This window comes from Falco rusticolus, chromosome 4 (genome assembly GCF_015220075.1).
Source record: "Falco rusticolus isolate bFalRus1 chromosome 4, bFalRus1.pri, whole genome shotgun sequence".
NCBI classification, from domain to species: Eukaryota; Metazoa; Chordata; class Aves; order Falconiformes; family Falconidae; genus Falco; species Falco rusticolus.
In genome coordinates this window covers 9,748,892-9,772,747 of record NC_051190.1, presented here as the reverse complement: position 1 = coordinate 9,772,747, position 23,856 = coordinate 9,748,892, and the positions used below count along the sequence as shown (strand labels likewise).

The following is a 23,856-nucleotide window of genomic DNA, read 5'->3' as shown; positions in this document are numbered from 1 at the left end:
TGGAGTTAATACACTTTGTAAGTAAGAGTGGTTTCATACAGTCAAAAATAATAGAGTCCACCCAAGCCGTTCAGAATAAATCTTTTTATTTATCAAAATACATACGCTGAATTCTACAAACACCCATGTAACATTTTTATACTGTGTTTTGGTGGTTTATGTTAAATGGACATTATCTTCAGGTAGCATGAAGACTATTCTAAACAGGCACACCATCATTAGCTTAACGTAACTTGCATATAAAAAGCAACATGACCCTGTATTCTATCAAAATTCGCATAATTTAGATCTTTCATAAAAAAGAGACTGTTCATAATTAATTACAGTAGCAAACAAAGTGCTGTGCATTAATAGTTTAAGAATTCTAGAACATTCATCTGTATCTCTCAAAATGGCAAAATAAAGTTCTCTTCCTGAGCCATGGTGGGAATCAGGGCAGTTTCCAACTCCTTCTGCTTCTGCAGGAGGCCCTGAAATAAATGGAATATAAATGTGAATGTTTTGTCTTCCTCGTGCAGCCTGAGGTAATAAAGTGTCACTCTTTCATACTTTAAAACTATTTCTTGTTAAGGCTCAATTTTTTTTTTTTTTTTTTTACGTTGTCTATTTTAAAAAGCAGTGCACTGTAATATGTTCAGTAGAGAGGGAACTTGAGAGTTCCCGTCTTCTGCAAGGGACGGGGAGGTGTGACTGAGGTGGAAGCCAGCTGGGCTTCCAGGGGTGTCTCTGCCCTGGAAAGAGGATTCTTCCCTTGTGTTAAATTCAGCCTGCTCACCCCTCTGTGCTGTCACTGCACTTGCAGTACCCTAGCCTATTGTGTGCAGCTGAACCCAAAACCTCGATGGGTACCAGCTTTTACTCTTAACATAAATTATACTCTTAAGAGAAAGGCCAGCATTACCATTTGAAGTAGAACGTGTCAGGCATTTTCGGCTATGCGTACTCACTCTCAAAAGGGAAAAGGTTCCTGGTTTGTTCATGGCTCTCCTAAGTACTACGCGATGGAGAAAACCTGTAATAAAACAACTTCTGGAAGCGTGTCCTTGTCTGTGTGGTAAGGAACACCTGACAGGGCTATGTCAGGTACATTCATAAATGTAAAATACATCTTTTTACTGAAATATGATCATAAATGTTGACACCCCTGCCCCTTGGGCTCTATCCATTTCAGACCTCTCAGCAGTAATCTGGTACCAAGGCAGTTTGGAAGAGCTGTAAGAGCAGTGCTCCCGTTAGAAGATAAGGGTTACAAGGCTGCTGGCAGAGCTCAGCAGAAGACTTAACGCAAGCCAGCGGGTACCACAATAATTTAGACACGGTATTCCTGGTGGCGTGGAAGGGAGGAGAGGTCCCGCAGAACCAGCCTCCGATAGCAAAGCAGCCCGTTAGACTTCACTCTGCAGCCTTCCAAAAGCAGCAGCTGCCTCCTTGCAGCTTTAACTAATCAACAGCATCTGCTATTGCTATTACTGGCTCTGTGGACTCGCTCCGCCCCTTTGTCAATCCTGACTTTTATTACAGAATGCTTTTTGCATTTAGCAGGCATCTTACAAAACAAAGTCATGTGATAAATCGCCCTAAATCAACCCAGAGCTGAGGTGAGAAACCGGTTAAGTAACACTGAAAACTGGAACAAGTCTGTCACGTGGTTTGGAAAGGCAAAAAGCGGGCCTAGAGAAATAATGTGACATATCTGCACAGGGACAAGCGGCGAGGCCTGTCCGTGCGTGCTGTCGGGCAGCTGCCGGTGGCTGGCAAGGCCCCTCGGCCAGTGCAGGCTACACCTGTTGGCAAGTGGTTTTAGTGCCGCGTCTGTTGCCAAAAGCCTGCGGAGAGTTCCTGTTCCTGCCGTCACCTGAAACACAGGAAGGGACTTTGCTGTCCTGTAACAAATGCAGCGACAGACTCACCCTCCCTCCTGCAGAGGAAAGCCCGCATCTGCCCTCCGTTCTCACTGGTGTCTTCCGTGGGTCGGCCAGTTCAGCTGGAGCGTTACTGGAACGGCCCACCCAGATTTCTCTCTCCCTGTAGCTGGGTGTGTATTTCAAAGGCTAAAAACTGGTCAAATATGCTGTGAATTCCCCCGGACAAAAGAAGTCTAAAGCATGGCTAAGTATGTTGGAAATACTTTTTTTTCCCCCTGAAACTACCATTCCAATATATGCATGTTTATATAAATTTAAAAAAACAAGTCTAGATTAACTTCAGAAATAGAAAACTAAACTCTGCTCATTGCCTACGTTGTACTTCATACAAAATACTGCATTTACTCTTCCTTTCTCAGTGAAGTAACTGATGCAAAACAGGTCTCACCTGCAGGAACATGCAATACTTGGCTACACAAGATGTCCCTAACTTCACCAGTTAATGTCTTAAATGCCTTCTGCAGCTGGCGGGCTATTTAAAAAAGAACTCTCTTCCAGAACCTAAGTCCACTGGAAGAGGAACCTTACCACTAGCTTTTGGCCACTGTTAAGACCTGAATATATCAAAAATGTCTCCTAGCTCCTAAAATTGCCAACATGGATATTACCACCCTGAAGTTCTTCAAATATCCATGGCTTTAATTCACCTCAGCAAGCCCAGGGATCAAACTGTGCTTTGAAGCAAAATACCACTGACAAGTGAAGGCTGAATACAAAATACGTCACAGCTGCAGGTACTTAACAAACACGTTAATAAGCACTGGGGAAGGCCAGATCCAGTCAAGCCCATCTGGGAGCTGTTGGGTGCAGGCAGCCTTTCAGCGTTCCTGGGTCACAACTCTTCTTAGTAACTCGGAGCCATGGCCCTTTGTTTGCACAAGTAATTCCCCTACTATGGAAACACAACACATGCATGGCAAAAATTCCGTCTTTCTAAAGCTCAGCAGGTAATTGATAGTGTTGACTACTGGCAGTGTTGTTGTACTAAAGTCTGTCACGCTTTCTTGCCTTTATTTTGTTAATTTACGAATTTTCTTCCCTGTAAGGCAAAGAAAAATAAATAGTGCTCCTAGCAATAAAGTATTTAGTATGGAGCTACTCAAAAACAAGGGACATAATGATTATCTTTAGTGTTCTTCAAGAACAAAATGCAAATATAAATGTGTGTTTTGTTTTTTTTTTTTTTTCCTTGCAGTCCCCTGTCAGGCCGTTGAGAAGTGTAGGAGGAAACTCTGTGATTGTCCAGACCTGCGGTTTGAATCTGCTATGAGCCACACCTTGTTGCCAACAGGTGTAGTATCAAATTCACTCATGTTTTAATAACTAGACTGCTGACAGTATTTTTTGGTATTCTGACTCCAATCAGGGAAATAAGTAACTTCACAGTTACCAGCTATAATCCTTTGTGCTGCTTTAAACTACTGCAACATGGACCCTTAAAAGACAGTTTCGCCATATTCAAAATCCTTCTGGCATTCCTGTACATCGAATCATTACCAGTAGCTTACTACAAATAGAACAAGGTATACAAACATACACAGGCTTCTGTCTCAGGAGCGTGGGTGTGTGTTAGTATTAAACTGAATTTCATTTTATATTCACTCACTAAATCTGGCTGATTGACAAATCCTGAATTTTAAATGTTAACGACTAGCTGTCTTGGAAGGATTTTCTAAGTGTTCACACTTCAAATTTGCACGTGACAGTGTTTTTCCAGGACTGACCCCATGAACCCTTCTGCACCAACCACACTGCTCTGGTGTGACTGGCTTACCCATGACATGCAGAAGTGAAATTTATTAACAAAGGTTCTGGTGTTTTGTCAAAACACTGTTAGTTTTCCCCTTGAAATGGAAACATTCTTACTATAAGCAACTTTACCAAACCTGGAGGCTCAATAAAGCCCTTCCTCTCGTTTGCAGCGTTCTCAGGGACCCCACGGTTTCACAGCTGGCCTAAGGACTAAGGAATCTATAGTCTCTCTCTAAGGACAGTCCGAAGGTGGAAGTAATGCATGAAAAGCAAAATTAGTAGAAGGGAACAGAAGTAGAGGACCAGGCCCAAAACCTAATCACACTGGATGGAAAAATGAATTTAAGACTAATGCTTATAATTATGTAATAGTTTGCGATGTTCATTTTAACTTTAGTATAAGTATATATACACATAGGTATTTATCCTGTAACTTTTTGCTTACCTGGCGTAATTCTGACAGTCCTTTGAGAATTGCTTGTTGTCTCTCTCTGATTTTAACTACATCAGGATTTAGAAGAGGGTCTCTAATGTGATCAGAGCTAAAAATGTGTCGTGGCATTTGGCAAGAATCTAAAAGTAAATGTGTATCAAATCAGTTAACCATACTCTTTTATCAATTTTGTTGTCATTTTGAAGCAGTAGTTTTTCACACCTTGTGAAAATCAGGTTTTGGTTGCTATCACTATTTTTAAGTCAAACAACGCTTGAGATTCCTAAACCCAAATCTATATAATAGAGAAGTGCAATTGTACTTCATTAACGGTAAAAAGACAGATAAAAGAATAAGAAATTCTGTTGCTTTTTTGCTTTTTGTAACTTTTTCTATGGCCTTATTTAATACACAGTATCAGTTGGCTGCACAGGCTTTCTGTATAGTGCTGTGGGACACGTGGGTTACTGCAAAATTCAGTAAAACCAAATACTAAATTGAATAAACTGTAGCACTTTGAACTAAATCACTATAACATCCCTTCTACATGAATCAGTTCACAATACCATTCAGTACCATTAAACTGTCGATACTGGGGGTCATATGTTGAAGGTCTAGTCACTGGTGCATCTGGATCAAGATAATATACTTCGTTTGTTCGAACATACGGAATAAATTGTGAAAAGGGGTCTGTAACAGGAGGAGAAGAGCTCCTCTGCTGGGTAGCTGTCTTGGTATTTTTCTCTCTTCTAATATTGTTGCTAAGCTCCAGGAAATCAGAAGCAAGTATCCGTTTTTGTTGCCCTTGGTGTAATCTGTTTTTAACTGCTGGAACAGGTGGCGACTCAGATCTGTATAAAAAAATTTAAGTTAAAAAAAACCCCAAACAATACTTAAGTAATGTGATGAATTTTCTCAAATAGTAGAGACAAAGAATCCCCAGTGGACTGGACCTTCTGCTCATTTATTCTGATTTTATACCTGCAGTTTGTCTGGCCTTATGTATTTTTAATAGGAGGCAATTAGATGCATCTAAATTCTTGTAAGAAAATTTTAAAAGATGGGAACGAGAAGCATGGATATTTCACTACTAATGTATTTATACGTTTCATTAATGCACAGTATTGACGTACCTTTCTTCATTCAAATGGTTCTCATGTAACTGTTCTTCCTAGGAGAAAACCAAGAAAGTCAAAAGTCAAAGTACCCCATGCTTCATATGGTATCAGAAAATACTTATCTTAAAAATCTGCTTAAAATTAATTGTCCCATTTCTCGGGTACAAGTGTCTTGAACATTTACCTTTCAATAATGTAAGCACAAAACTCAGGTTTACCATTAACCTCAAATAAACTAATGGACTCGGTTTAACAAATGAATAAATATTTAAAGATGCCTACGTAAACAGTTATGCATTTTCACATACATTTTTTTTTTATATATATACCCACAGCTTCTAAAACATGTGTTATGTAGCCACAGAAAACAAACAGCTGAACAGAAGTGACCTCCTTTCTACACCATTTTTTCTCTATTGGAAGGTGTGAGAAAGTGAGGCGTTTATGCATATAGATGTATATGCATACAGAGAGAGAAGGCATGAATATATTTGATAGTATTTTCTTTAAATGACAATTGATTTTTTATCCCAGCCACAAGCTATACTGATACATGCATCCTGAAATGGAGAATGCCTCCACTAAGGAGGATGCATTTCTATGACAACAGAGTACGTCCTCAGGAATTCGTATTCTTTGCAGAAATAAAAATTGTTTTCTTGAACAGGTATGGCTACGCTTCACCCATCACTGCAATGCAATGACTGGAGAGAAAAGGGCAAGTCAGTGACGTCCTTCTACCCTGCACACTGTTTTCAGCCAAGATCCCTGTTTACATAATGAATCAATGACAATGAATAAACAAGAGAATCAACACTTCAGAAGACTGAAGTAACAGTAAAAGCTAAGTCACAAAATATGACGATGTTCTCCTGATCATGATGAGTGAAACGATGCTGTAACACCATTCTTTGCACAAAGGAGAGTAATAGGAAGATTCTCAGTGCTTGAGTTCCACAACTGAATTCCCATCCAGGCAAAACTGTGTGGAACAAGTCTTAAAATTACACATCGTTGCTCTTAAAGACCAAATAGTTACCTTTCTGACTCTATGTCCCTTATTCTTCATTTTTATTTCTTTGTGAGGTGAAGGAGACCTGTCTGAGTAACTGCCCTTTTTTGGGCAGAGATTCCCAGGGGTATTCCTTTCTACCAGCTGAAGCAGTTCCATTTGTCGTCTCACTTTGTTTTCTTCCCTTTGTTTCTGTAGCTGTTTAGGGTATCTTTCTGATGCTGGAATGTATCTTTTCCCAGGCTTGTTTATATTCCAGTCAGGTCTTTTGCTGTATTTTTCTGAAGGTTTAATTTGTCTGTCTTTTCTTGCATATTGTTCATATAGATCACTGTATATGCCACCAGTTTCTTTTCCTGAAATTTTATTTTTATCTATATACTGCATGTCCTTCTGGCTTTTTTTGCTGTTAGAGGTTTCTTTATATCCTATGGATATATCAGGAGATCCACAACACACGGTTCTTTCCTCAGCTGACTCAGTGTATGCTGAAGTATTAAAGTAATCTTAAAAAGAAATAAAAATTATATTTTAACTCCAAGTCTAAGCTATTAAAATTACTTGTTTAACCTTTGTATGCATATCAATCTACCATTACTTATTTTACTCAAAGATAGGTTGTTAAGTTTATAATATTTTCTGTTCTTTTTTATGTGCAAAATAAACAGGACCAGTAGAAGCAAACTCAATAAGGAGGGGAAAAAGAAGAAAGATCGGAGAACAAAATCAAGTCACCGTAAAGCAAAATGTATGTAAAATCAATAAACATTATTTTAAAATGTCAACTCTATTTCTGTCACGGTACCCAAAGGTAAAGAGCAAAACACGAGAGCTTTTTTTTAGTTTTTCAGCATGCTGATGGTTTGGTCATATTCACAATGCTACTGGGATTAACTTAACTTTCCTAATCCTTGTCTTCTAATGGAAATAATTTTGTTCAATTTTTAAATTACTAACAATCCAGCTTCTTCCTTTACTAAGGGGTATACACAAAAACAGTATTTAATATTTAAACTCCAAATTCACACTAAAATTTCTATCAGCGCAGTCAAAACCCAAAAATATTAATTGTTGCTTAAGCAAATAGAAATAAAAGCTTCCACTTTATAAGCAGTAAGCTAACATATTTCTAAATACAAGGCATAAAGTGATCGTAAGCTTCCACCGAATCTGCTAATTCACACCTCATCTACAACATTAATAAATACAGACCGATTTTGAACTGGATTTTTTAATGGTGTGATACAAAATCAAGATAAAGACTAGCAAGTACTCTGTCTAGATGGACCTGCAATTCTGTCTGGATATTTAGCAAGAATTGTAGAAAGCTTTTCTAAACATTAGAATGTAAGCTCTCATTTTCTAATGAGTCCATGGTTTTCTAATTCCAGAACCATTGACAGTGTTTCTGCCAATATGTTCAAGGATTCGTTAGGAACCCAGCTCTACTCGGTATCAAACCATGTTACATAAACCTGTGAACATTCGCACTTGAAGACTACTACAAATACATGTTTAAATGCCTTAATAAATGTAGTCCTACATGGCTTGTGACCATGGCTTTAAGTCAACACTGTATTTCAGGCTTCATTATTTGAGTCTGTAACTGGTAAGTAACAACTATATAGACATATCACTTATTTAGAAGAATATCGTGATATATAGTAATATACTAACATGCCTGTGTCTATGCAAGTATTTCTTTCTCCTTTTACTCCGTTCTGAACGACAGTGATTTGGCTCAGTTTCACAAGTATGCTGTTCTACTGTCTGTCTTGAGGTACATCAGAGTAATTAAAGGGCTGCATACCTGTCTGTACAGCAGTGTCTTTCCGAGGAGAAGTCTGTGCATCAATATGACTCTTAATGTCACCAGAAAAATTATGACTTCGATGTGAAAGGCAAGTATTAGAATTTTCAAATTCTGTATCACCTAAAAAGAAGTAAGTAAAACTCTTAAATTTAGTGACGTATGTTCCATTTAAGCCATGTTACCAAGTTATCACACTCTTGTGTTCACAACGTAAAGCAAGACTGAAAACTACGGTTCAGATCCTAATACTCTCCCTTTTCCACTGGAAATCTAGTTGACAGCACATAGACCTGAATATTCCCTATGTATTACTGATGGTATCGTTGTATTTCTTCCTTTGTGTAATATAGTATTTGAAATATTTGAAGCTTATTAACATACAATATTCTCCATATTAGTTAACACTGGTATTTGTTTGGAAGGTAAATAAACTGAAATGAAATTTGGTTCATGAAGCAAAGGAGCAATTTCTGACTGAAATGCAGAGGAAAAGAAACCAAGACAAAACCACAAACAACTTAAGACACAAACACCAAAGGAACAGGAAACAGAGTATGAAAAGGCTCGTACTTACCACCAAGGTTCTTCTGAAGTTTTGAAATGTCATGTCCCTTCTGAGCCAAGTCTCGAATGCGCTGCTCGTGTTTTAATCTCTGTGCCAATTCTTGAGCTTTCTGCATTGTCTGATAGAGCTCATTTGTTTTAAGAGTCATGAGTTCCTTTAGAAAAGAGGAAATACACGTGATCATTTATTTTAAGAATAAATTAATAGGATTCTTTAATTCTCATATAATCTTCAAAGCTTACGTATTCTTACTTTGGGTAGAGCTTCTTTTTATAAAAACAAACCCAAAACTAGTTGAGTTGTTGCAATGTGACAAAACTGTTATGATTACAAAGATAAATTCAGAACCTCTGCTGAGCTAATGAAAGATGTTCAATCCTAGCATTAAAAAGCAAGCATCTAGATCCTGAAAATTATTTGGATATTTATCTCCTTTCTAATAAATTAGTATTTTCTTAAATGCCATCTGATTTCAGGCATCTATGACTTCCTAGATCATATGGTTTAATGAAATAAAACCCTACATAAAAATTATTTAAAAACTTACTTCCTCCTGTTTCCACAGAAAGGAGACGGTAGAAGCCTCCCTAACAAAGGCAGAACATCCCTAAATATGAAGGCTAGCTTTCCAGACGTGGCAGGTTCAAAGTGCAGGAGACTGGGCCAAGGAAAATCTCTAAACCGCTGCTACCATCTCATCCCTACTTCCTACTGCATTTGCAGGTGGAAAGAACAACTGACAGTACAACTCGTTTTGAAGGAACCAAGCTATTACAGAGAAAGATGATTTTCCCGGTTTTTTACCAGTTTGTTCTAGCATCTACAGGTAGATGCTCTATGTTTCCATACAAAAAAATGCAGAGAAGTTGGGGATCTATATTTTGTCAGGTTTTAGAGAAGGGTGTGTTTTTGGAATCACCCTCTCTTGCGACATCAAGGAATTTTGCTACTGTTCCAAATACAAAGGAAACAGTGATAGCTGCTACTGTGCCAAAAGAATAAAACATCAGACAAGGCTTTTAACCTTCTACAGAGGTAAGGATGTATACCTATGCAAAAGTGTATTTACCAAAGGTCAAAATGCACTTTTGGTTTAACTTTTATATGAAAGGAGTATGTAAAGCTCAGCAATAGTTACAGAGAAAGCTCTAGAACATGAATGACTTTTTAAATTGGTTTTCCAGAATATATTCTGAAAAGTCTTTAATCCAGACTGAAAGCACACCCACTCAAATAAACTTCATGGTACTGAAGCATCTTAAAAGCATTAAGTTACCATCAACAATAATTGAGTCACATACTTTGTACGTATTTTTTTTTATTTTAAATTTACAATTAAAAATGCATGTTTCTGCATTACTTAAAAGTACAATTCCATTTTTGCAGTTGTTACCATTTACCATCCTGAAAAAGCCTTTGTCTAAAAAAAAGAAACCTGCTTTGAACTTGTATGGTGGTGTAAGCTTATTAATTGAGGAGCCAATTTTGGTCTCAAATGTCTAAATTTCAGATAGTGTTCATTTTCAAAATGATGAGGTGACACAATTTTGAAGGTGAAGAACAAGAACCATTTTCCTGAAAACCCAGTATTATTACAGACTATCTGCACTAAAGGAAATGCAAATGCCCACCTCCTTTTGTTTTTGTTTCAGTGTATCTTCCTCAAATTGTTTCTGCATTTGTTCTTTTTCTTGTGCTAGGCGCTGTTCTTCTTCTTGTTCTTCCCATTTTCTCTGCTCTTCCTCCAGTTGTTTCTTCTTCCGTTTTTCTTCTACCTGAGCCATAATTGCTTTCTAGTAGTACCAGAAGAAAAAGGAAAATTAAATGACACAACATTAAGGTATTATAAGCTATTCATATACTTCCATACATGTGTATAATAATTGGATTTGGACGAATTAAAAAAAAATCACGACAATTTATTGCAAACACTTTTGCTTCCTTTAATTTCTCACAAGAGAGGTGGCTGCTTTCCTTATGTTTTCAAAAATGCTTTGATTTTTCTTGTACAGAAATGGTGGTCTCATTTTTACCTTACATACTGCCAGCTAGTATTTTGATCTAGCAGAATAACAGTTTGACCGGAACAGACAGGCTCATTACATTTATACTAAGACCTCTTCACATCAAGCAGATATACATTTGGTTAGCACGCCACAGAAATAATGTAAATGACAGTAAAGCAGATGAAAATGTAAAGATTCACAGAGCAGGTATCTGCAAGTGTCAGTCCTCCTGATGACAGTGGAGACTGAAGAAAAATGCACACAAACCTACCAGAGCGCTAAAGACTGCGCTATATGTTTTTTAAGGCAAGAATTCAGTTACAGAAATGCAAACACCTCTGTACAAGTATGCAAAGAAAACTCTAGAGTCTAACTGAACGAAATGCCACCAAACGACTGTAAACATGCAATCTGAAGCATATAGTGCCTCACTGGACTGTGGTATTAAATCTCATGCTTTACTCATGACACAACGCTACCTTTCCTCCTTTCTTCTCAATAAAATGGTGTTAGACTTTAAAACAAAAGTTTACCTGATGTTCTAACTGTTTCTGCCGCCGCCTGTCTCTCTCTTCAATCTGTGCAGGGTCCAGGAGAGCTGTCATTGAACGGAGGAAACTATGAACAAAGAATCATGTAAGTGTTTTTAATCATTAGAAAATAGTCCTAAAGCCTTTCTTAATTAGAATCAGTTATATCTCAATTAATATTTTTATATTGACGTTATCCCGTTGTATTCATCTACAGTTATGAAATTAATTTTACTATGGAACAAAAATAAGGTCATTTGCAGTAAATGTTATTAATGTACAATGGAAGCACTTGTGTCTTTCAAAAGTGAAACAACAGGTATTTCTGAAAAAAACCAAAAGCCAAATGAGTAAGATCCAAAGATCAGATTTAAAGAATCTTATTAATTTTTTGTAATTTTACTGAGGAGTTATCAGAAATGCACTGGCTGGGAAGATGATTACACTTACAAAGCTCACTCACCTGACTTTCTGACTGTGTTCTGGAGCACTGTTTTTAGCAGCTTTTTCTGCATCTCCCACCTTTAAGGGCATGAGATTGCCTAAAGCTGCAGGTGAAAAAGGGTGAACAAAAGCAGTCAGCTCCTTAGGGTCAGGTGACAGGCAAAGACTTTCATGCTGGTTTTTGTACATTCCATTTACGGGATGTTGTGTATTAGCATTAAGGTGGTTCTTTAAAGAATCAAAATGCATTGCCCATCTGTCATGCTCTTCAGCCTAAATAAACATGAAGCAACAAGAAAACAGAAACATGCTCAATTACATGGCTTCTGTAAGGTATGGTTAACAAAACAAACAATACACATTCTGTACAACAGGAACACTTGAAAAGCTCTTGTTATGGAGCTACAACACAGTAGTTAATTCCCAAAATGGGAAAACAGAAGCATCTCTATTGCTTAACATGCAAGTCAGGTCAGAAATTATACTGCTGATCAGTATACCTGGTCAGCAAAAACATATTGTCACTATATTTCCAGGAAAAAAAGGAATACCAAAAATTAGAAAGTGAAAAAAAAATTTGAAAAAGTTAACGTGGAATCAGCCTTTTTGGTACTGTTTTTTTCAATTCATATAACTATTCCATTCCGTAATTTTACTAATCGTACTGGGAATTGCTTGATTGAGAGGTCAGTACCCTGCCCATTCTGCCATGCTCTCCTCCTGTTGTGTACATATTCTCTCTCCAGTAATATAAACAAGTGGCATCTTTCACACTGCCCTACATTTACCCCCTTCATTTTAATTCTGGACGGTAGCAGAACTGATGTGCTTTGGGCAGAGGTATTAATCTCTAACTTCCTATTTTCAGCCAGACAGGACTATTATAAAATAAAGCCTTTTCAAAATCTCTTTCACCCATAACAGCCACCACCGGCTCTCCTAACAAAGTACCTAAAACTTTTGCAGAGGTGACATACTGGGTTTAAGCCCCTCTTCTGTACCACCCAGGCTTATCTTTCTGGCTCAGTGCTGGCAACTGGGACATCCCAGTGTATCACTAACAAAAGATTTCCACCTTTAACCTTTGCTTTTTCTATAGGTACTGAGAAGGTTTTCTCTGCTGACTAGGAGAACAACTGTTTCTCTGCAGGGACTGGAGAATGGCTGCCTCAAAACTTGCAGTTTGCAGGAAAAAAACCTAATCTAATCTAAGAAACTTTCTGGGAACCCCTTCCTTAAACAAAAATTCCCTTGCGTCAGAAAAGTTTCACACTTATTTTAAAAGAAACAAGAAAAATCAGTCCAAATAATAAAAATCAAAATTATTCTTCCTCCTGTTCCCTGAGTTTTGTTCCCTTTGAATACTCTGTGATGTAGATCAGAGTAGTTGGAAAATCTACTTTATTCTTATGCATGTCTGTGGTGCAATACGCAGAAGGGTTGAGAGTATAACACAAGACCTGAAAAAAAGAAATGCTGAAGAAAACGAGATGTTGAAGAAAACAAGGTTAAGCACACTTCAACTTCCTTTCAAAAAGAGGCTAGAAGTGAGACTACTGTCAGGTTACTCGCTGGTGACTGCAACCATCTTCCTACAGCAAACCTATCAAACTGAAAAACAAGGCAGCTAATGAAGGAAGCTCCCACAGCTGTGTTCCCTTCACAGTTGTGAAAGCTCAATTTACAAAGGAAATCTGATCCCTTCAACAATTCAGGAAATAGACTCGTGTTGTGTGTAGGTATGTAACCAACCTTAGCAACAAAGGGCTTTTTTGGAGGGTGGGTAGGGAAAGCTCTCTTCTAGCATTACTAACTGTGCAATTAAAATGAAGAATTTCTGTCTAGAATTTTGTAACTGCCATAAATGCTTCAGTTGAGAGTAAAAACTGTAGCCTTTTAATCCAGAAGGCTTTGAATGTTATGTTAATGAAGGTTTGCTAACCAAGATTCTTGTTAACTAATAATATAGAACATCTCATGATGTGAATACATCTCACATGGTGAAAAATATAATCCTGGGGTTAAAGGTGTGTACAATAATTTGGAAATGTAGTGCAATCTCACTATGTGTTTCTTCACTTCAAAAACCGGAGAGTCTTGGGACGAGTGTGTCAGTATCAGACTGTACAAGAATGCAGAATATTCCACTGACCTTAAAACTATTAATAGTATAAACAGTAACACGTAAAGGAGGGAAGTCAGCTTCTATATGAAGAACTTCCAGGGGGTAGAAGATATATTAACCAAATTGGCCAATAGTGACAGTATTAAGTCTCTCCAGGTATTCCACCTGCGAAGCAATTATATTGGCCACCGTTTCCTTCTAGATCCAGCACAAGAGACCTACATTCCACAGCCTGGAAAAACCACAGGGTAAAAAAGGTAAGGCTATTTTCTTCAATACTTTTTGGAGATGTGTTTAAAAAAGTTTCCTAAGAGTGTGTGCATATTAAAATAGTATTTATAGAAACAGATGTGAACACCACTGTGACACACTGTAGCTGTCTATAACTTTCCTTCTCTTTCCTCATCTCCTTCTGTAGTCTACAGAAAACTTCTCTTTACCGTCTAGCCAGTGTCTCTGCAATACCTTCCAAACCCTAGTGAGACAGAAAAAATGTATAGTAATATCACTGTCTTTCATCTTTGCAGAAAGCACACAACACATCACACCAGACACACAGCAGCCTGTTCTCTGTCACCAAAATACCGTAACAGCTACTGGGCGAATGGTCAATTAGACTGTCCTATGAACTTACGGTGAAAATCTGGACATGCTGCAGGTAATTACATCTTAGTCACTCCATCATGTCTATGATTTCATCTTTTATTTCTTAGAACTAAAAGATATAGAGAAAAACTTCTCTTATTCCAAAAAGTCCCTCTAAACCCCAGATACCTTTGTTAAATTAAGTTTTTCTTCTATTTTTCGTAGCTTAGCTTCTTCCTTCTGTTTATCCAGCTCTTCAAGCCACTTCTTCTGTTGCTCATGCTTCAGTGCGCTAAAAGGTCGTTCCTGTGGCACGGCCTCCTGAAATAAGGTAAGTGCTAGTCTCTTCCTTGTACAAAAAATTCAGTACCTTGTCTAGCCACATAATAAGCCTAGCATAACTTTCTGCCCAGACTTTAAGTGGACTGTTCTCTTGCACAAAAAAATGAATGGAAGTTTGTAGCTGTAGCAAGTGCCTGACTGCTCCGTAAAAATGCTTCAGTTGTTAAGAAAGATGCTAAATAAGGCAGTCTTTGAATTTATTCTCAACTGAATCATCAGCCTCACACTCCAAAAAAACTTACTTACACGTATCATGAATAAAAATAAATCCCTTCCTTCTTCCTATGGTTCACTGCTCAGTCTGTGTTCCAGGTAGATTAAGCACTGTATCTAATTAGTACTGATCTGTCTCAAGTAAATTCTAGATACCATTTTCGTTCTTCTATTTCTGCTTCTTAATGGGGATCTATATTATTTAACAAATTCCAGTGCCACTAAGAACTTCTAATACTATCTGACAAAACCCACTTTTCAATCAGTGCCTACTAGCAATAACTCAAAAACCACTTCTTGAACCTTCTGCCATCCATGTGTTTTTTTAAAGTCTATTTCTGAGAGGTTCACGCTTCTCTATTTTTTTAACGCACACCTAAAAGCTGATTAACACTTCCTCCCACACCTCTAGTACTGTTCTTCACATCAGCATTGAAAATGCTCAGTCTTTAAAGCATCAATATTTTGATCAACGTTCATTCAGACACAATTCTTTAGAGCAAAAATTCTACTGAATGCTTCTGGTTTAAAAGAACTACTGAAGATACACAACTGTTATCAACAAGTAAGTAAAAAACCACCTTCATGCAATTTAAAATCTTACCCCAAAAACAAACGCTGTGCAACTGACACCTGGTAAGTCAGAAGACTGCCCAGCTGGAACACTTAAAACATTCAGTGGAACTTTATTGGACTCTGTGGTTGAAGAAGTTGTACAGAGAGAGTTTTCCTCACTGGTAATAATTGACTCAGCTGGAAACACTGTCTGGAAATAAAGTGACCACTTTCAGACTTAGTAACTCACGTTATTTGTTTGTATTAAATAGCCTTTAACATAAAATAAATCAAGTATATTATACTTCTAAAAGCTGCTATTCATTAAACTTCAGCCAAAACTTGTAACTAAGTATCTCATATACAGCATTTCTCAATTATGTAGACTGAAACAAATTCTCATGAGGCAGACCGGTAACTTTTCTAGGAAAGCTGAATATGCCACAAAAAAAGCAATTTGCTTTTGCTGTAATAACTGAGAGGAGGTACAACCCTAACTTCTGTTCAACAGCAATCAGTTTCACCAGAGAGGTCTCATCTGAGTATACTACGTTTATCTGACACAGCATTTTCAGAATGACAGCTGACTTTTTAGAAGGCAGGTTAAATTCCAGTTGCTATGCTCATTATTACGTAAGTAATCTAATGTACAAGAGAGCTCACGAACAGTAATTATACAGCCAGGAGTTACATTTGAGACAATCCTCAAAACAGTACTAGAAAAGATTTATACCTTTTAGTTAGGAATCAACATGGAAGGACAGGAATGGGTTATTCGTGCTACAAAGGTCTTAATCTGTGACGCTACAAACTGCAGCAATAGGTAGGGTATGAAACAGGGAGTTGTGACAATTCATGCTGTGAAAGAGCTTAAAGTGACTTGCTAAGTCTGGATTCTACTGGATTCAGAGAAAAGAAAATCTTGTATCAATTGGAAGTTCAACTGTTCTGGAACAGCGCTGGGGAAACTTTTGTGTTTATAGATAGCCTTACCTTATCTGGGTCAGTTGTTTCCACTTTCTCTTTATGGGTTTCATTATTGCCAGGTTTTGCCCAGAAATAACCCACCTTTCCCTCCAAAGTTTCTTTCAGTTTCTTCTTCAGTGCTACCTGTTCATCTTCAAAAAACCAAACTCTTAGTAGGAGCTCCTAATACAGACATATAGCAGTTTAGAAAAAGAAAAGCAGCAATGCACATCTACCCTGTAATTCTGACTGTAAAATGGACTACAAGAGTAAGTTACCATTGTCTGTCAAATCAGTCTAAATGTAACTTTGCTCTTAAACCAAGTCTCTGCCCAGCCATGTAGAGGTAATAGGGGAATCTCTCTGGGGAGACTACAAAACACTGAAGGCTTAAAAACGTCCCAGGGAAAGAGGGAAAACTAACAAATAACCAAGTATATAAATTCTCTCCATTTTATTATACCAGTCTGGACTATTGCAATATTATTAAAACAAATGGAGCTACACATGGAAGCTACTGACAATACAGAATCAAACCCTGAAACAAGACGGTCTACACCCAAGTTGAAAACAAAACAACACTCCTGCATGTGAATGATAAAAAGCTTAATTTTTGAGAGAGAATTTACTACTGCATTAAACATTTTTATTTTTCTACAGATTCTCCTTGGTTGGTGATGGGGCAGGACTGCAAACCGTTTCAAGTTCAAATTGCAATTTGATACATTCAGTCGTGCTTGTACATTGGGGGGACACTTTTCCCATTAAAAAACAAATCAATTTGTTAATGATAACAGCTATCAACTACTGCCGAATGTTACAAAATCGGTGGCAAGTAACTCCTAAAATATGAAGCATAACTGAATATTTTGTGATTATTTGGTTAAGAAGGATTTTTGCAAGAATTTAGACATAAACTTTGCATAAAATTTTGTAATTCAAGAATATTAATCCATCTTGGGAGACTAATTACACTGTACTTTCCAATTTGTTGCAACTGCACCGACAGAAGTAAATTTAAAAGAGCACAAGGGAAACAACGCTTTTGGAGTACTGAATGTAATGAACTGATCAAAAAGGTATTCTGTATAACGTAAGTACCTAATTCCTTCTTCCATTGGGTCTTCCTCGATTCTAATAAGGCTTTCTCCCCTTCTTTTCCACCCAAGGTACTAAACATGTCAGCAGGCTTCCATGAATCCTTTCTAGAGAAAAGGAGGGGAAAAAAATATAATTTCACCTAAAAAGCTAATCTATTGATTTTAAAGGTAACTATTTAGTTAGTATTTATAAAGATTCTTACTGTGATTAAGAAATACAACACATGTTTATATGAGATACAACTTTTGTAGACAATAATAACACAGATATACATACGTAACTTTCTGTCCTGGCTGCGGACATGCTTCTTGTTTCCTGCTTGAATCAGAGTTAGCCTTATCTGGAACAGATGAAACTTTACAAGCTTTTTGGAGCAAGGCAATAATGTTTTCCTCTGATGCCTCATTAGGAGCTGCGGTAGAATACAGATATATGAAAAGATATATATAAAAAAAAAATAATATATATATATGACCACTAAACTTTTTTCAGCATTGAGTAAATAGTTTGAGAACAGCAGAAACTTGCAAATTTCCCACTATTTAACAAAACTGTTTTCAGGCCTGCTTATATAGTTAAGGCATGTAAGTTACGACTTTACAGGGTATTTTTAGAATGCTAGACTTACAGGAAACACTTATTCTTGGTTAAGAGCTCAGACTTTGGGACTCAACTGCAGTGTGTCTTTATTCTTGGTAGCAAAGAGCTGACCACCTCGACAGATCCACAAACAGGAGTAACGGAAGACCTGAACTCTTCAGAAATCCAAAAGGGCCCATCTCTTTGCGGTATTGGGTTTGCGCTTTTTTTCTTCAAACTCCTAATAGTAAAGATACAGAGCAGTTCTGCTATGTCCCCCCCACCCCCATGTAAAATGGTTCCTGTTTTGCATGAAATATTGACAGAACTGCTTGCTGTTTTGCTCTTCGAAATACTGGAATACTTTCAAGCAATCCTAAGATTTTATTTAAAATTATCAAATGCTTGGTTCCTAACAGTAACAGGCAATTTCACAACCACAACAGGAAACAGTATTTTGCCTGAGACCATTACACATAAGACTAAAGCTCTGCACCCCAAAAATAAATTATGAACTCAAAGTTTAGTTTTCAGGTTTTGCTCCATTTCCATGAAACTAACTTATTCAGGTATCGGTACCTTACCCATTTCCTCTTGCTTTTCATTATGAGTTTCAGAGATGCTTCTAGTTCCTTCTTTTACAAGCATCAAAATCTGCTGAAGCTGTTCCTGTGTTAAGCATACCAAACTTCTTAGGTCTTCAGCTGATACACATGAGTTTTGAAGTTTCTGTTGACTTTTTTTAACATCAGGATTCTCTGAATCAGGGTATCTGCTTGTGCTATCTCTTTGGAAAATCAAAGAGTAATCTTTAGTTGCAGCTTCATGTGAGGAGTGTTTAGTAACTTGCAGTTTTTCACCTTTCGTCATTGATAAGCTTGATTCACTCCTTGGTTTTGTTAAGTTTTCCTGCTTGATACAAGCATTTTGTGTTGACCTCAGAACACGCCCAGTATGCCTTATTCTCAACGCCTGTTTAGGTGCTCTGGCTTTATGACCCATCTGTTAAAGCAGTAAGATTTCACCATATATTAAATAAGGAAATAAATCTGCACAGGTAACAAACAAACCCAAGAATGACGCAGCAAGTAAAATCGGCATCATTTCTCTTCTCTGTTGCATCAATAGAAACTAACTCAGTATAAACTAATGAAATATCTGCATGAGTACTAGGAATACCTTGGAAGAGAATACAGCACCTAAATTTGAATATTTAAAAATATAAGTACGAAAAATAACTTTAGGTAACATTTAAAAGAATTATTAATAATCTTTGATGTTTCTGAAGCCTGGCTTCAGACAGGTAGACATTTTCACCATACAGTCAGTATTACTTCAATCTTGATTTTTCTATCCTGTACTGAACTTTTATCCTTTTCAAGGTCCTTGATGTATACTTGTAATTATCTCCTGTGTATTGAGGTCATATTCTTTCCTTCCCCAAATCACTGCATTCCAGTTTACCCAGGCAGAGAAAACCTAGACAACTTAATCGGAACTTAAAACACACCTCAGATCCCTATTTTATCAGATTCCCTTTAAGGTCTCTCAAAGTTCTGATTTAGATGATTCCCTGTGCTACTGTAACTTCTTGGCAAAGTAAACTAAAGTGTTTTGCAAAGCTAAAAGTAGTCATGGAACTTTTAATCAATCCTTTTCAACAGCTATTATGAACCTGAGAGATCACAGAATACCTCAAGTTGGAAGGGACCTGTAAGTACATTTATCTTTCATCAATATCAGTGATTGCAAGTATTTAGACAGTTCAAATGTGTTCCTGAATTTCTGTTAACAAACTAACTGGTTAATTTGTGTGCTCCAACCAAAAAAGTAATTTTTCCACTTACCTGCATTGCAGGCTTTGATTGATCTTTTGGGAAACAAACACAAACATATGAAAGAAATATTTAATAACAACTTCCTCCTGAAAAACAATCTCAAGAAATTAGTAAACTGTTATATTAATCTGATTTTTTGTAAGGCAGAAAAGTACTTTCCCCATAACATCTGCCCCAATTATATATGTATATTATTTCAGTATACACACTTCAAAAGTATGTTTAAAAAAAACCCAACAACATATGTACATTCCAGTAACTATTTCCAGTTTCATACAATTCTAATAAACTTACTGTGCCAGTCTGATCCTCCCCTGCTATTCATCCTGTTTCTCAGAGCATCCTGGGGTAATGGCTTATTTTTAATTGCTTTTTGTGATTTTTCAGTTTGCTTTGTGTGTCACGTCTTTTCAGGATAGTCCCTGCATCCAACCTCATCTTACTACACGATGCTATGTCTCCATTGCTGACAGCCTAAAGAGCCAATACGTGCAAGATCACACCATCCACTGTTCCTCTTACTATGCCCTGAAATACTCTTCAGTCTTTTAACAGAAATCTTAAAGAGGATACATAGAGGTGTAGTGGTGTCAAAAATAATAATAAGTACTACGTTTAATATAATACTTATTAATAACGAGTATTGTCATATTAGATTAGTAAAGGGAATGTGGTAGTCAACACGAGATAGCCTGCACATATGGGTAACAGAAAAGGAGGAGAAAATAGCAGGGATGATCCTTTAGTGGAACAAGTCTGTTGGCAACAAGGCTTCTTCAGCTGCACTATGCAACTATTGCTCTGGCAGTGGTTGTTGCACATTTTGCACTGGCAGTGCCTATACCCTTTTTTTTATATTACCAATTAAAGACACTGGAGAACACTAACATCTGAAAGTCTGCAAAACCATACTATTAATAGTTTCCAGCCTGCATGAACATCTCAAAACTTGGGGATATGCTGATTTGTTTGTCCTGCAGAGAGAGGCATTAAATCCTGAACCATCTTGATAATGTTTCAGTAGTAAAGATGTTCTGCACCATGTTTATCGCTGGGTTCTCAAGCATTCAACCCTCATCTGATTAGGTCACTTTTTGACTTCTTTCTGATTACTCAGAAATTAAATCAAGTGGGATTCTATATGCTATGCAAACCCAACTTCTCTGTGGAAAGGAGAAAAACATTAATAGGGTCTTTGCCATCACAGTGGGGAGATACATAATGTGGAATTCCAAAGTGCTGTTTACAGGTTATTTTCTTTGGGTTTTTCTGTGTAAGGAAGAAACAACTAATCTTGAGTAGCAGCTTAAGCTGCTATAGAACAATGCTACTTTAGCCCCTAAGACTGTGAGCAGTATTTGACAGTGCAGAAGACAAATTCAGAAATAATACAGTTTGATGCCATTTTTGACACAATTCAATTGAAGGAAGAGCCGTTTATACCAATTGTATAAACATGTCAATTCCTGGAAAAGACTGCTCCAAGGTTAGTTCAAAGTCAAAGGTAATGCTTTATCTCAGAACACTCTAGGATGTACGTTGGCACTAGCCAGCCAATGATGCTAACTGTGGTTTTAAGAAGTGAAAGCTTGTAGCACTTCTGTTTCAGAGGTGATACAAGATTTTGTTTTCAGTAGATGGTTTACCTTACTGACTCAAAATACCCACTAACACCTCATTGGACAGCTGTCTGGTAAATGCAGAAAATGAAAGGTTCATTCAATAGAGATTTTCTGCATCCTGACTGCTATGTAGAAGAGTTAGAGAAAGTGGATCTGTGCTCGTATAGAAGCATCTATCTGACAAATCACAAAACCAGACCTTCCTAATGCTTAATTACGAACATGTACTGAAAAAGTCAATCTCAGATGGTAGCAATGAGATCTGGTCTAAATAAACTGCTTATTGAAAATTATAAACGTCAACTGCCAAATACTAAAGCTGCTTTTTAAAGCAGAAATGTGACTGTAATGATGTAATTCTGAGTAAATCAAGCAGAGTTATTAGGCCTCTTTTTCCTTGGCAAGTAAGGTGCTATAAAGTTAGAGAAATTATCAGGTTATGTTTTTTAGGAATGGCAAAACATGCTGTAAAGAACCAAGACTATTTGCCAGCTGTTCACCAGGGGACAGACTATTCAGAAGTTCATTACCAACCTACCGCTTGGTATCAAGCTGGTAAGTAAGAGGACCTGTAAATAACAATGCACAAACATTCTTCCTAATCTGAAAAATATTTCAATAAAGTTGTGCTTCATGTTGCTTGGATCTTAGGTTTAACTTCAAGAAGCCTTAAAGATTACTCAAGAGAAACAATTAAAAAAATACCAGAAGAAGCTAGAATTAGCCTAGGCTTTCCATCCAGCACTTCAGTTTCAAGCTTTAGTCCATCACTGCAAAATGAGAGAGAGAGGGGAAGCTGAAACATTAATCTGGTAAAGGTAATACTTTTTGATTAATAACAAGGACAAGTGTGCTTAATTGTAACACTGTATTTACTGTTGGTCCAGATGGTCTTTCATACCCCAAGCTTTCTGTGTCTGTGAGAAGTTACTTAATATGAAGACATCAACAGGTCTTGAAAAGGGTGTATTTTTATTATTGATCCTGAAAAATTTGCATGTGCATGTTACAAAGTAAATCTTCACACTACACGTGCCGCTCTGTACTGTTATACACAGCAATAAACCTGCCTCAATAATTTAATAATCCAACAACATAAACTGTGTGCTTAAAAAACGCTAAAGAAGCCTCCCTGAATGACAGTGCTGATCACAAAGGGGGGCTGTAGTCTGACAACAGTCTTTAATTGCGCTTCCAGGCAAAACTGTCCCCATTTTAAAATGGAATAAATGTTATAAGGGTTTAATAAAAGAAAAAAAGTTGGCAGTGTTTAGGTGTAAAGTACCCAAATGCTTTTCTTTCTTCCACGCATTTGAGAAAATCTAACGTGAAGATTAACGTTCAAAATAACAATTATCTTCAAACTGTCTTTCATTTCATTTTTTTTTTTAAAGTTTAACACATCTGAAGCTCGCGGGCAACTTTCCAAGTTAACGCGGCAGCACGGATGTGCCTGAAGCTGTAACTCCAGACGTGCCAACAGCATACGGCAGCCAAGCCGAGCCCGGCAGCCGCCCGGCGTCGGCAGGAGGCGGTGGGGCAGGGTGACGGCACCCGGCGGGGCGGGACCGGGAGCGGCGTCGGGTCCCGGCGTGGCCTCAGCCCCCCGCACCCGGCGGCGCGGGGCAGGCCTGCCCCGGCGGGGGGCGCCACCGGCGGGCCCCCGGCGCCTCACGGCGCTTTGAGCACCTCACCCCCCAAACCTGCCCCCAGACCCCTTCCAGAGGCCCTCCGAGAGCAAGGCTCTGCCAGCCCCTCGGCTCCGTCACGCAGACCGCTCCCGTTCCCAGCAAGCGCCTTGCCGCCGGCGGCACCGGCGCGCTGCGCAGGGGAAGGTTCCCGGGCCGCCCCTCCCCGCGCAGGACCGAGCCCCAGCCGGCGGGGGCGGCTCTTGCTGCCAGCCCAGCGCCTCCCTTCCTCCTCTCCCTCCTTACCCCAGGTTCATGGCTCTGCCCGGCTGCGAGCGGGGCGGCGGCGCGCATAGCCCGCCCGCTCCCTGTGCGCCGCGGCCGCCGGGCCGCGCAAGGAGCCGGGAGCCGATAGGCTGCCCGCAGCGCGGCGGCTTTGCCAATGGGCTCCTCGCACACTGCGGGGCCCGCCGCAGCGAGCGCCGGGGGGTGGAGCCCGGCGCCTGCGGAAGGTGGCGCGCGGGGCCGACGCTGCCGCCCTGGCCGCGCCGAGCGTGCCGGGCCGGGGCGCGGGGGCCGCCCGCGGCGCTGGGGGGGGCAGCGCCGCGGCCGTGGGGAGCGGGCGGGGGCCCGGCTCTGCGGCCCTCGAGCAGCTGCTTTGTCGGCGTATAAAACGTGTCAGTCGTCAGACAAAATTAGACCTT

General features: G+C 38.7%; 1 protein-coding gene across 7 annotated transcripts; it reads right to left on the bottom strand.

Annotated features, from left to right (window-relative positions):
* Positions 1-69: 69 nt before the first annotated feature.
* On the bottom strand, positions 70-23,579 carry CCDC66 (coiled-coil domain containing 66). Of its 7 annotated transcripts, XM_037386776.1 has the most exons (20): positions 23,459-23,579; positions 22,230-22,294; positions 19,912-19,934; positions 18,649-19,066; positions 17,762-17,897; positions 17,486-17,589; positions 16,412-16,536; positions 15,468-15,629; positions 14,498-14,629; positions 11,618-11,871; positions 11,158-11,242; positions 10,250-10,411; positions 8,628-8,772; positions 8,051-8,173; positions 6,268-6,746; positions 5,244-5,281; positions 4,687-4,961; positions 4,123-4,250; positions 948-1,012; positions 70-470 (listed from the first exon to the last, which is right to left on the bottom strand). In XM_037386776.1, exons 1-19 carry the CDS (start codon positions 23,467-23,469, stop codon positions 995-997), a joined length of 2,883 nt encoding a protein of 960 aa, XP_037242673.1. In that variant the 5' UTR covers positions 23,470-23,579; the 3' UTR covers positions 70-470; positions 948-994. The 7 variants fall into 7 exon arrangements, with proteins under 7 accessions (XP_037242673.1, XP_037242669.1, XP_037242672.1 ...); XM_037386772.1 differs by having other exon boundaries at positions 70-1,364; XM_037386775.1 differs by having other exon boundaries at positions 70-1,012.
* Positions 23,580-23,856: the final 277 nt, after the last annotated feature.

Coding starts and splice junctions, on each gene's coding strand:
- CCDC66 (XM_037386770.1), bottom strand. Junction 19,935..22,229: donor GCTAATTCTAGCTTCTTCTG/GTATTTTTTTAA, acceptor GTTTCCCAAAAG/ATCAATCAAAGCCTGCAATG. Junction 8,174..8,627: donor ACTTCAGAAGAACCTTGGTG/GTAAGTACGAGC, acceptor ACTTCTTTTTAG/GTGATACAGAATTTGAAAAT.